Source organism: Micropterus salmoides, unplaced genomic scaffold, assembly GCF_014851395.1.
Source record: "Micropterus salmoides isolate LMB-PRFRI ecotype aquatic unplaced genomic scaffold, ASM1485139v1 Ms_hic_scaffold_3679, whole genome shotgun sequence".
In the NCBI taxonomy this organism is placed as follows: Eukaryota; Metazoa; Chordata; class Actinopteri; order Centrarchiformes; family Centrarchidae; genus Micropterus; species Micropterus salmoides.
In genome coordinates this window covers 1-12,710 of record NW_024043016.1, presented here as the reverse complement: position 1 = coordinate 12,710, position 12,710 = coordinate 1, and the positions used below count along the sequence as shown (strand labels likewise).

Below are 12,710 nucleotides of genomic sequence, written 5' to 3'. Positions count from 1 at the left end.
GGGTTCTTATAACTTGATTAAACTGATATAAAGTTCTATTATTTTTCTGTCAAACTTCTGTTTCCAGGGTCAAGTAAAGACTTTTATGCTCAAATAATAAAAACTAATTCTGTAAAAACTACATAAGTCTCACATATCTACAAGGGAAATTTGAATTTAAGACCGCAGAGAAAACAGACACCTGTTAGTGATGACATCAAACTCACTTTGTCTTACCTGGTCTCAGCGCTCCCAGCTGTTCAGTCCCAAAATGATCTGAGTCCCCCGTGATGAGTTCACTGACAGCACTCACAACATCACTGTCATTATCTTCCTTCACTGTTCTTCTTTGGTTTCTTCTTCTCAGCCTCAGTTGGAGGCACAGTGAACAGAGAGAGCCGCGAAGCTTCGTCCTCTCCAAGTTTGGTCTGCGAGCTCACAGGGCGAGAGAGAAGAAGAAGAAGAGTTAGAACTGATTCCTTCTTCCAGCTTAAATAAAATCAGTTCTTCTCTCGGGCCACAGGAGATGTTCAGCCTCTTAGAGTCTGCTCTATATTTAACCTGTGCTCTCAGTCTGTGTTAGCAGCTGAACCAACGGACTGACTGAGGCTTTAACAAACCCCCAACAGCTGCACAGTCGGCCAGTCCAGCAGCCTGACCACTCCTCCTCCTGCTCACAGCCAGGGGCTTGGCTTGGCTCAGCTTGTGTTGGTTTGATGAGGTTTGGATTAGTTTAGTTAGTGTTATAGGTTTACTTTGGTTTAGCGGGTTGTTTTCTATGTCTCAGAGGAACAAACCTTAACTTTTAATTCTAGTGGAGGTCCCAAAGAGTCAAATATGTCAAGATGGAGTTTGGGGAAATGATTTTAAATCAAATAATGTTTGTTTTAAATAAAAAATTCAATCCAGCGGTGCAGCCGAACAAACACTCAAGGCTGCACAATCCTCTAAATCAGAGGACTGGTTAGAAAATGTTTCGTTTTTGGATCAAGATGTCAGATTTATAAACTTACTTGACCTGCCGATGAGTCAGGCATTACAAAATCATGCTGTGCCACCAAATATAGTTTAAACCCACAGAAGCTTATTTTAAATTCCAGAAGAGATTCCAAAGTTTCCTAAGATACCAAAGAAGATAAGATATAACTTTATTAATCCCCTGTAGGGGAAATTCAAGTTGGCACAGAGGAATGTAAAGAAAGAGGAACAAAATATAATAAAAGTACTGTGGATTCAGTTAGCATGTTATCATTTTAAGTATGTACAATCATAATACAGTCAAATATAATAAAGTCTGTCAGTGGAGATGGGAGATGTTGGGTGCTGTGGCGTCTGATGGCTGATTGTCCGAAGCACTTTGAGGCTCAGGGCTGGATGAGTCTGCGGCTGAAGGAGCTCCTGAGCTGCAGCTCAGCATAGAGAGCATGAGAAAGGTCGTCCATGATGGCTTTCAGCTTCATTCTCATCTTCCTCTCAGCCACTGTCTCTACACTGTCCAGTCACATCCCCACCGCTGAGCTGGCCTTCCTCACCCGCTTGCCCTGTTTGATAACGTTTGAGCCTCCGAAGACCAAATTATTTTAAATCAAATTAAGTTGGTTTTAAATGTAAAATGACATCCAATGGAGGCACAATCCTCTAAATGTATTTTTAATAGCAGAGACTGGTTAGAAATGTTTAATTTCAAATCAAGACAGCCAGTCAGACGTTTTGTAAAATACTGAAAATGTCCAAAAGTGTGAAAATTCTTCACCTGTCAGTCATTATAAAATCATGCGGTGATGCCAAATATAGTTTGTATATTTTTAATTTAAAAAACGTTTCCAAAGATACCAAATATGTCATTTTGGGTAAATGTGCGTGAAATGAGACACAAGACATGCAGAATATTTCCATTTAGTGGAACGATGCAGCCAAAACAAGTGCTCAGAAAGAAAGTGTAACCCCGTAGTGTAGGTGAGCGCTGGAAAACCGGACAATAAGTTCACGGTGACAATAATGAGCTTGAATAAGAATAACAATCTGCACTCCAAAGCAGAAAGTGTCCCGTGATGCTGACGTTAAGAGAAGAAGAACAGGAGGACGCTCGCTCTTCTCGTGGTCTTCCTCAGTGGACAGAGTTTGCTCCCTTTTTTCTTTTTGTCAAACTTGTTAGGTTTAGTAGGACCGTGGACCAACTGTGACAAAACTTCTGTTTCCAGGAACAACTTTGATTCAAATTATTCAAACAAACATTATTCTTTCTATTCAAGACAACAACAAAAACGTTTCAGGCCTCAAACAAATGAATGAAAGACACATTTTAAGGATCGGCAAATATTTGAGTTTAAAGTGTTATATATTAGTCTTATACATAAGATAAAATAAGATGTTCCCTTTATTGATTCCTGTAGGGGAAATTCACATTGGCACAGCAGCACAGGTGAATGTAGCGTAAAGAGTAAAAGAAACAATAAAAAACAATAAAAGTAAGTATAAAATATACAATTAAAGCAGAATATGGTGTCATTGTGTATATGTCCAAAGTCTGAGAGGTAATTCTGCATGTGCCATAAAAGAGTTGTGCTTGATTGGGTGAGAGTCTTAATCAGTGCAAACAAAAAGAGCCCAGGAGGATGAATTTATGATCATTGATAAAGTTTAGTATTGTCAGCAGTCGGCCTGTAAATGTGAGTCAGATTTTGTGGCATTGATTCAGCTATGTAAATGAATGGGTGTGGGCGCTCACAAATTTTCTCTTTATTCATTGTTTTCACACAAAAAAACCCACTTGGACCTGCTCTCCTGACTGTCTCAGCAGTTTTTAGCGAAGCTGGAGCGGGCGAGGGCCAGGCGAGCCTTTTCAAACACAAAGTGATTTATTCACGGCTGTAAATACAAGAACATTTGTTCCTAATAAAGGCGAGTCGGCGTCGGGTGTTATAAATGAGAAACAGTGAGAATTTGAGCTGCGTGCTGTTAGAAAGTGCGACGTCCAGCTTCAGCAGACACAACACAGCTGACACTAAAGCATCATCTCATCAATGCTTGGTGTTAATATGTCACTCCTGCGGTGATTTACTGAGCATAAAGATGTTTTTATGAATAAACACAGTAAAAAAATAAATCGCAGCAGTTCATAAAACAAAGTATTCAGGCCAAGACGACTCACAGATTTTTGGAGGTCATCTTGTCCTCCAGAGTTTTTACTGCTGCCTGGAAATGTTCGATCACAGACGTGATGTTGCTGTGTGAAGGCTCGTTCCAAGAAATAAAACCAGTTGTTGGAGGTTCACACACCCACGTGCTGACAGGAGGTCAGCGAAAGACAAGGTGATGTTTCAAAAGGGTCAAGTCGTCCATTTTTTCTCTGATGGAGTCACATTAATATTAAAGTCACAGTCATATTAAACATAAATGTATTTTTTTAAATAGTTCGATAAATGCTGTATTTTAAATTGTTTTTATTACATTTATCTACATCTACTACTTTTAGTAGTCTAAAATATACTGTATTTTTTTCTTTTAAATGTTTCTATTTTTGCAGTACTTTCTTTTTCTTTTCTTTTATTGTTCTGCAACAAAATAAGGCAATTAATTAAATCAGTTTGACACTGTGTGCACATATACATTTTTGCCAATATGTTTTCTATTAACTGCTTTGCTTTGTGTTACAGTGACTTGAGCTCACAGACGGGGTCAGGAAGGAGAGTTTACAAGCAGTTATCACCCACCAGTCGATGCTCAGATGCTGATCCTGATCTCAAACATGAACACGTTTAGAAACGGTAAAACATTTTGTGAAGAGCTCCCCTCCAAACCAAGGGGCAACCTGACTCAAACATGAAAAGTGAAGCCAGTGCTGAACAGCCTTAACCCTGAATTCTTTCTAACGGCCAGCAGGGGGCAACTCCACCAGCTGCAGAAGGAAGAGTGATTGCATAGAAGTCTATGAGACAATGTTTCTACTTGTCAGCTGATTTATTCCCTCAGTAAACACTTTCCTGATGAGTTTCTGATCTCAGTCGCTAGTTTCAAGTCTTCTTCAACACAGCATGATGTTCATTTAGTAAATCATGGTCCCATTTAGAGGAACAGAGACCAGGAAGCAGGGGAGGCTTTAGGGCGGGGCTACAAGCTGATTGACAAGTTACTACCACACCAAACTGTCAGGCTGAGCAGCAATGCGTATCCCAATCAGTCAGTCCAATCAGTGTTGCCCAAAGCCCTAAATAACATCCGCAAATGTCTTGTTTTGTCCACAACCGAAAGATATTCAATTTACTGTCATATATAAGAGGAAATAAACCAGAAAATATTCACATTTAAGAAGCTGGAAACAGAAACATTTTGCTGTTTGTTTCTATATTTAATAGTTGACAACTAATCGATAAATTGACTAATCGTTGCAGCTCACGTCCAATTCTGTTATTAAAACCAATGTTTAGAAATCTAAGACATGCCCTTCAATGCCATGTAATGTCTTCAAGTAAAGAAAAGATTATTCAGGCGTAAAGCTGCATGCAGGCAATCACCAGCATGCTGACATCCTCACATAGATAATCCTGGAGTGTTTTACAGGTATAATGTTTACCACGTTCATTGTGTTGGTTTAGTGTGTTGGCATGCTAACATTTGCTAATTAGCACAAAACACGGTACAGTACAGCTGAGGATGATGGGAATGGAGTCATTAACCAAAGTATTCAATCCTGTGTTTGTAGAATTAGAGACAAATAAAACATTTTGACCTGATGTTGACACTACAGGGTGGCAAAGGATAAGATGCCTGCCTTTGGTGTGAGAGACCCGGGTTCAATCCCCCCCCACTGTCACCCATCCACCAATGTGTCCCTGATCAAGACACTCAACCCCTAGTTGCTCCAGAGGCGTGCGACCTCTGACAGTGGAAAGTAAGTCGCTTTGGATAAAAGCGTCAGCTCATTGAATAAATGTAAAATGTACAGGATCACCTCTGAATTATATTTCATCCTGGAACATGTCTGAGACTGTGCTTCCAAGAAGAACAGCAGCATCGTCATTTCAGCAAACGCCCCAGAGTGAAATCGGTTTACATCCATGTCTTTTGCACGTATTGCTTACTTTATTGATGCTCGTTTGTTGTTCCTTAAATGTAAGTCGTTTTGAATAAAAGCGTCTGCCATAAACCAAATATTAAATAAAATAAAATGTTGACCAGATGATGGTAGGCTAAAAGGAGAAAACTCAGAGGACCACCGGGAACCATGAATGTGGTGAACCAAATTTCAAACCATCCAAAAGTTGGTGATGGGATATTGCAATAAAGAACAAAAAAAAGACAACCTCATGGTGGCGCTAGAGGGAAAATCAGAGGATCATGAAAGTCCAGAGGATTCTTCATCTTGATATCATGGATATCTGTACCAAAATTTGTTCCAGTGCATGCAGAAAAGTATGAGATATTTGACAGGAGAAGTGATTTATTTTTACCTGCAAGTCACCAACATCAATATCACGCATCCTCTGTGCAACATGAGTGTCCAATAGCAATTGTTGATATTTCAGTCCGAACCAAAGATGTGGACCGAACGACCCTCAGAGCAACACGGGAATAATATTTGATAATAATAACAATTGTCATCACTCACTCATTCACCACACCCAGACTTCCTCCTGCACTCACACAGTCACCAAGCCTCTGCCACCGTTCATGCTTTATCTGTAATTCTCCATTAATTTGCGTCTCTGGAGGGACTGCAGATGAATGAGAGAACTGCCGGGTGATAATCATCGCAGTGCATTAACGGAGGGGAAGGCCATGACTCAGTTCACTCTAATGAGCTACTCCAGCAACTCTGCACATTTCACTCTGAATTAAAAAATGGGAGCTGAGGATATAACCGCCTCGTTTGGTAACTTTGTTATCCTATATAAAGTCTTAAGTGTTAGGGAGATGGTTAACATTTCGGGAAATATGCTTTCTTTCCAAGAGTTAGATGAGATTGAAACCAATCTTATGTCAGTGTGTTAAGAACTGAGCCAGAGTCAGGAGGCTATTAGCTTCGCTTAGCATAAAGACTGGAAGCAGAGGGAAACAACCTGGCTCCAACCAAAAGATCAAATATACACCGAGCAGCACCTCTAAAACTTTCTGTTTGATTAACACTTTGTACCTTGTCTGTTATGTTCTGTGCACAAAATGTGAAAAGGACAAAAGTCGTCATTTACGGGGGAAAGCGTTTTCTTTAATCTTTGATATGTTGCCTCTGATATTCTCAAGAATTATACTGTGATATTTGCACAACACTTCTTCAATCAATTATAGAATGACTAAAGTTCTTCATTTATTGACTTTGTGCAGAAAAAAATAAAGATAAATCCCCAACAATGTTTTAAGTCGATAAAATAAATGATTAAGCAAAGAAAAATGGGTCAAACAAAGTGCTGATTTTCTGTTTCATATCATTTTAAATTAAATCTCTTAAGGTCGTCACCTTAGGCTCTGAATGAGTAATTGATTAATTAAAATTATAAAATAATCAACATATTATAATATTAATTGTTAGTTGAAGCCACAGAACATGTAATAACAAACAATCTCCCTCCACAATATCATCTGATGATAACAAAACATGTCAAAACATGTGTCTGAAATAATAATGGTGCAGTACATTTACTTATTTACACATAATCTACAACATTATGGCAAACATGCTGGAGTTTAAAATAACTGTAACATGCATTACGGTCAGTATAAACTCAGTGCAGAGAGCAGTGACATCATGATACTGATGGTGGTTATTAATGTTATTTTAATGAGGAACATCGCCATCTAGCTGTTATCATCGTCTCTTCATTGATAGTTGAATTGCCAAATAAAAAACAAAGAAACATTTTCCTGTTGTGATTTACAAGTTATGTTTGAGTTTTTCTTTTTTTTTTTTTTTTTTAATCTCTTGTAATATTTATTTTCCTGACAATGGTCTCATTATTCCTCAGAAATGACATTACAATGAGCTTATTTTACTTTCTGTCGCTTTAAAAAAAAAAAAATCTGCTACAGTGAAGTTTATTAATATTTTATTAATATCCCTGCAGACACTGACATAGTGCCTTTCACACTGGGATTAATAGCTGTCAGAATAAAAGTTGACATATACAAACTCAGAGCGCAGAACTGTGTAGGTACATTTTCACTGAAATGAGAACGTTGGACATCCGGATATAACCTTCAAAATAAAAGAGTAGTAAATATACTGCAATATTGAACATATTCCTCATTATCCTTTTATATTTTGTCAATATTATATTTATTTATATAAATGCAAATCTGCACAGCACAAAGCCGGAGTGATGCACATGTAAATAACTGTCACATTGTTTTATTTTTCTTTTAAAAATAGTTCTGTTATATTCTTTTATGACTTGCACATGTGTTTATTCCATGTTTTTATTTGTTTATATCAGCTACGTATATGTTTATGCTTATGTCTAGCTCCTAATCAGCATAGCAAATTCCTCATACGTGTAAAATACTACTTGGCAATAAAGCTCTTTCTGATTATGATAAACAAACAATAAATAAATGTAAGTAAAGAGAATGAATAGTGAACAGTTCATCAGCCACCTTACGGGACAACAGTACTGTAAAGCTTTGAGTACTTTTGAGCCCTCAAGTGCTGATGTTCAGCTCCCTCACCAAGAAATCCCAGCAGGATAACCTTTCTGAAGCAGAAGTTCAGTAGGTGCACTTCTACACCTCCTCCATCACCATCTGGTACGCTGCTGCCACCGCCAGGGACGAGGGCAGGCTGCAGCGCATCATTCGCTCTGCAGAGAAGACTGTGGCCAAACCCTCACACCCTGGACAAAAACCATTTCAGACTGCGGTCCATCAGGACCAAAACCTCCTGCTACAAGAACAGCTTCTTCCCGTCTGCAGCTGGCCTCCTTAACAAGGCCTGGACCCCCAATAACTCAGACTCTCATGTCCCCCTTCCCTGTTAATCTTTGCACAACACATCAGATCTGATTCTGTTTCTTCCATTGAACATTTAACTACTTATATATAATCTGTCAGTGTCATATCTTTTAGGTATCTTTTTATTTATAGAGGTTTATTTAAAGTTTTTTTTGCACATCTAATGACCAAAACAAATTCCTTGTATGTGAAAAAACAACTTGGCGATAAATCCGATTCTGATTGAACATTTACATAGTACATTTTCCTGATTATAATGCTAATAATTACTCATTTAGCTGACTATTTTATCCAGGTTGCATGCCTCTGGAGCGGTTAAGTGTTTTGCTGGAGGACACACTGGCGGATGTTGCAGCTGGAATCGAACCCAGGTCTTCCACATCAAAAGCATTTGTCTGATTACACTCACATAATTTTACTTAACTAACATTTGTCAAAGCAGAGCCTTTACTTGTAAAAGAGGATTTGTCACAGTGTGGTACTTTTAGCACTTCTACTGATTCTGGATATTTTCTGTTGTCACATCATTGAGAATATAAACTTTTATTTTGAAGCGAGGCTGTTGCTTCCGGTAGCATGGCAGATTTCTGCGGCTGACGTTGAGCCAGGCAGTCTGATCGTACTGCCGAGCTGCAGAGCTACACTTTCATCTGAGCAGGATCATGGAGTAAAAAAAAACAAAACATGGCCCACAACAGAAGCTTTTTCCTTGAAGGTAAGCTGTGACACTCCGCTCGGCCGGCAGCCATTTTACCCGCACACGGTGCTCGGATTCCTGCCCGCCGAGGCAGATGTCGGGTCCCCCGGTGTCAACACATAATCATCGGTGCAGAATATGTGCTTGGTGGGGGGTGGGGGCTAGGTGGCTAACGTTATCCTCATAATGTTTACTGCCGGAACAACCTCAGCTAGCGGGGGGAAAGGACAGGGAAAACCGTCTTGGCTGTCCGATCCGGTGGATTTATTTTTTAAAACTGAATCTGGACTTGGAAGCCTGAGCTAGCACCATTAGCGCAGCCGTTAGCAGCAATGTGGGAGCTGGGTGTAGCTTTTAGCTGAGGCAGGCCTTCCTGCCAGGCGGTTAGCTGACAACTAACGCTTATACAACACAGTAAAACACACAAACACTTTACTAATAAACGTAAAATTATATTAAAACGTGTCCCGACGCAAAGCCGGCTGCTGTTAGCCTCCAAGCTAGCCTGCTAACTTTGCTAGCATCAAGTATCAGCTAGCTGACATAAATAATAAATAACTGTAAACAGCAAATATTCCCAGTGTTTAATAACATTTCTCGTGGCGGTATTCACTTGTTCTGATAGTTCACACTTTATTCTTAGAGGAAATACATTTTTTTGAATGAATAAATATAATTAAAACCGTATTTAAAAGCTCTTTAGAGAGAGAGAGAGAGGCTCGCCTGCCTCCTCTCAGATAAAAGAGCTGACTGATTGTGTCATTACTGCCTTGCTCAATGGCAGCATCAAGCCCCCAACGTCTCCTCACAAAGCAGATCTGTTTTAAATGTTAAAGAAGTAACGTTAAGCCTGTGTGGTGTTTTTAAATATGTAGTTTAAGACCGTATCTGAGGACTAAAACAATACCTTACTTTGACGTGTAAAATTTGTTAACCTCACTTTTTATTCAAAGGCTCAGGCCTGAGATGCAGCAGAGCTCTATTGTTGTCCAAAAACTATTTAAACACACCATATTCTGACTCAGTCACACATACACCGTCCCGCTTGCCTGAAATCCTAGCTGGAGCGCCGAATGTAAATTCATCCGCTGCTGAAAATAGTCCCAGACAAATGCACTATTTCCTCCTGTTTTGTTTAAAAACTACAGTGAACAGCTGTTTTAGGAAATGACTCTAAAAAAGGTATTTATTTGTGAAATGCTTTTAAAGGTTTGAGCTGAGAGCCACGGACAGGACATCAGAAAGAGAGACGAACCAACACATTGCTGGTTATGGTCTTTTTGTGGGATTATTTGTAAAGAAGAGAAATATAGAATAATGCCAGGATTAACCTTTTTAAAAGAGAAACAAAAGTTCCCCAATGAGAAGTGCTCTCAAGTCAACAACCAGCCGAACTGGAACATCATCTAAATTAGGAAATATTTTGATTATATTCTGAACTATCTAATGAGAGAAAAAGTTAACAAGATTATAAATATGATCATTTTTACACCCAGTGCGTCGGACACTTTTCACTTTGTATTTGAGGTTCAGCAAGTAGCCTTATGTAAAACGGCACCTACCTGGCCACAGGTTGGCAGTGTTTCCCACTCAAAGACTTGTCTTTGGCGGGCCGCCCGGGTATATTTGGCGATCCATTAGCATTTCGCAGAAAGAGTTGTTATCATTCATGGTGAATATTTCACAAGCTCTGACCAAGTAAAGCAACTGTGAACACACCAGCGCAGATACTATTAGTTAGCTACCATGTTGGTTTTATGTTCATAGGCTATTTCGTCAACACGCCTCCTTCACATACGGAATCGCAACCAGGTGTGTTTGTAGTAAGAGACAAGAAGTGTAGGTGTGTGCGAGTGTGGGGAAACTGAAGGGAAAGGGAGCAGATTAAATTAGCGAATAAACACTATAATAAGGTGGAGAAGGAAGTCTTCCCTCCCAGTCGCTGCGTAAGCGCAATATTCACGTTTCCCCACACGTTTCGCCGCTCGCAAGTCGCACATGCATTTGCAAGTCGTACAGGGCTTTCGCATGCTCAGTTTGCTGGTTGCTAGTTTGGTGTGTTTTTAATTAGCAAAAGAACAGGGTAGTTAATAATGCTTTTAGGAAAATAGAAATGGTGGAGAGATGCAAAAAAGCTCCTCAGCTGGATTTGAACTGTGGACCTTGTGGTTCATTGTTAGTGTCCTAACTGCTGAGCCAAGGCAACGCCCAGAAGAAGTCACAACATGTAACGTGCCCCAGGTTTGTATTAGGAGCCGTGTTTTTGGTGCATTACCTGCATGTTTAATATATGTGTGAGCTACGTTTCCTCTGGTGCTGGAGTGCAGGTGTGAGTGAGTACAAACTGTTGGGATTTGAACGTCATGTGAGACTCAAATCTCTCTTTCAGCTGCACAAGCAACACTCATTCCGGTCTGTTTGGATAAATCGTGTGTGTGCAGTTGTGGCATTTGGATTTGTCCTGCAGTAAATGCTCTACTGTTACAGACAGAATGAATGATTGGACTAACGCTCAGCTGGAACCTAAATGTCCCTTCATCAACATTATCGGGGCATTTGGTTGTGATTCTGGAAAATTGACCAAAGCATGAATCTCACAGATTTGGGAGTTGACTTGTAATTAGGCGCGTGCAGGATTTGAACGCGATTACTGAGCCACCTGCAGCAGCAGAGCTCTGGGATCATAATCTAATATATGATTGTAGAAGATTATTTTTCTTGTCATTTTTAAAAGCCCTGAAACGGTAAATGTTCAGACTGTTCTGCTCCTAGTCGCATCTCTTCAGCGTCTGCTAATCCACTTCTGCAGCTGCACAGGGAAGCCAGAAGCATTACGTACGAGGCCGGGAGGGAGATGGGACGCTCAGGATTTGGTTTGTGGGGGAGGCAGAAGAAGAAGAAGCAGCAGCAGCAGCTTTTAAGGCCTGTAGTTTAGCCAAATGTATGTATGACAGACATGTAACTGAAGAGATTGAGGTTTAACTGGTGTGCACCTGCTGAGCCTGCAGCCAGATGGATAACGTGCAATAACACCAGGATGTAGGGGAAGCTTGTGAGGTCAGTGGGTTCAGTATGTTTTAAAACAACAGGACTGAATGAGGCAGAGAATACGTCATCAAAATAAAGTATTGGCTCCAGGGGTTATGTGTCTGCAGTTTAAAGAAGGAAATCCCTCTGCTCAGTGTTTTGTTATTGGCTGTTGTTTGCATATCTGCTTTACAAATTTCAGTTGATTCTGGGGGGGGGAGTAGGAAACCAGGGTATTGTGGGAGAACTGTAACTTGTGCAACCTTCACAACACCATCATCACCAATAGATGTGAAAGACTTGTGCGTAAACAACATTGTTGGCAGTAACAGTTTGTGTCGTTGCAATATATAAACTTTTATTTTGTCTTTTCTTTACTCTTTGACGACATTTAAATAAACAAAAATAAAGTGGACAGCAGCAGTAACTGTCTCCAAACAAGTATGGTCTTAACTCTTAATAATAACTTCAGACAATTACTCTGCCTGGATTAATCCAAAAAACATCTTTCGTTTATTTGTTTCTCTAAAACTAAGACAATAGACATCCAATTGAATTGTACTGTGCACAGAGCTGAGCAAGGAAAAAGAGATTACAGGAATAAAATCACTCTTAAAACACAATTCCTGCTATTTATTTGAGGGTTTCTCACAGCTTTATAAGAGCATTATATGATTTTGGCTGTCTGAAATCTGACACATGCAAGTAAAGCGCAAAAGGCGTTTTATTGACAAGCTAGCTCCTGATTAGAGAAAGTAGTGCGGTGTGCACCATGCTTTAAATATTTGTTTCCTCTAATAAAAATCAGTTACAATAATCATCTATTCAACCAAAAACACAAAAAAAACTAATTAAACAGAACAAAGACCAAAACACAGCCAGCAGGTCTTGGATTTGTTAAACTATTTTATATCATAAACTGCAGGATTAATGTAATTTTTATTTTTTTTAGTACAACCTGCTCTGCGTGCTGTTTTATCTAGCAGGTGTCGTGTTTTAACCTAAAAAAGTTTCCCAGAAGCTGATAAATGAGTCATAAAATGTACTTTTTGAATTATTCGTGCTA

The 12,710-nt window shown here is 39.5% G+C and overlaps 1 protein-coding gene across 1 annotated transcript; it reads left to right on the top strand.

Moving 5' to 3' along the window:
* Positions 1–8,490: 8,490 nt before the first annotated feature.
* On the top strand, positions 8,491–11,532 carry LOC119884806 (geranylgeranyl transferase type-2 subunit beta-like; the record flags this gene model as incomplete). The annotated part of the gene is given in 1 exon segment (XM_038695112.1): positions 8,491–11,532. A coding segment is annotated over 1 exon segment (61 nt), but the record flags the coding sequence as incomplete, so codon positions are not given.
* Between the last annotated feature and the right edge of the window lie 1,178 nt (positions 11,533–12,710).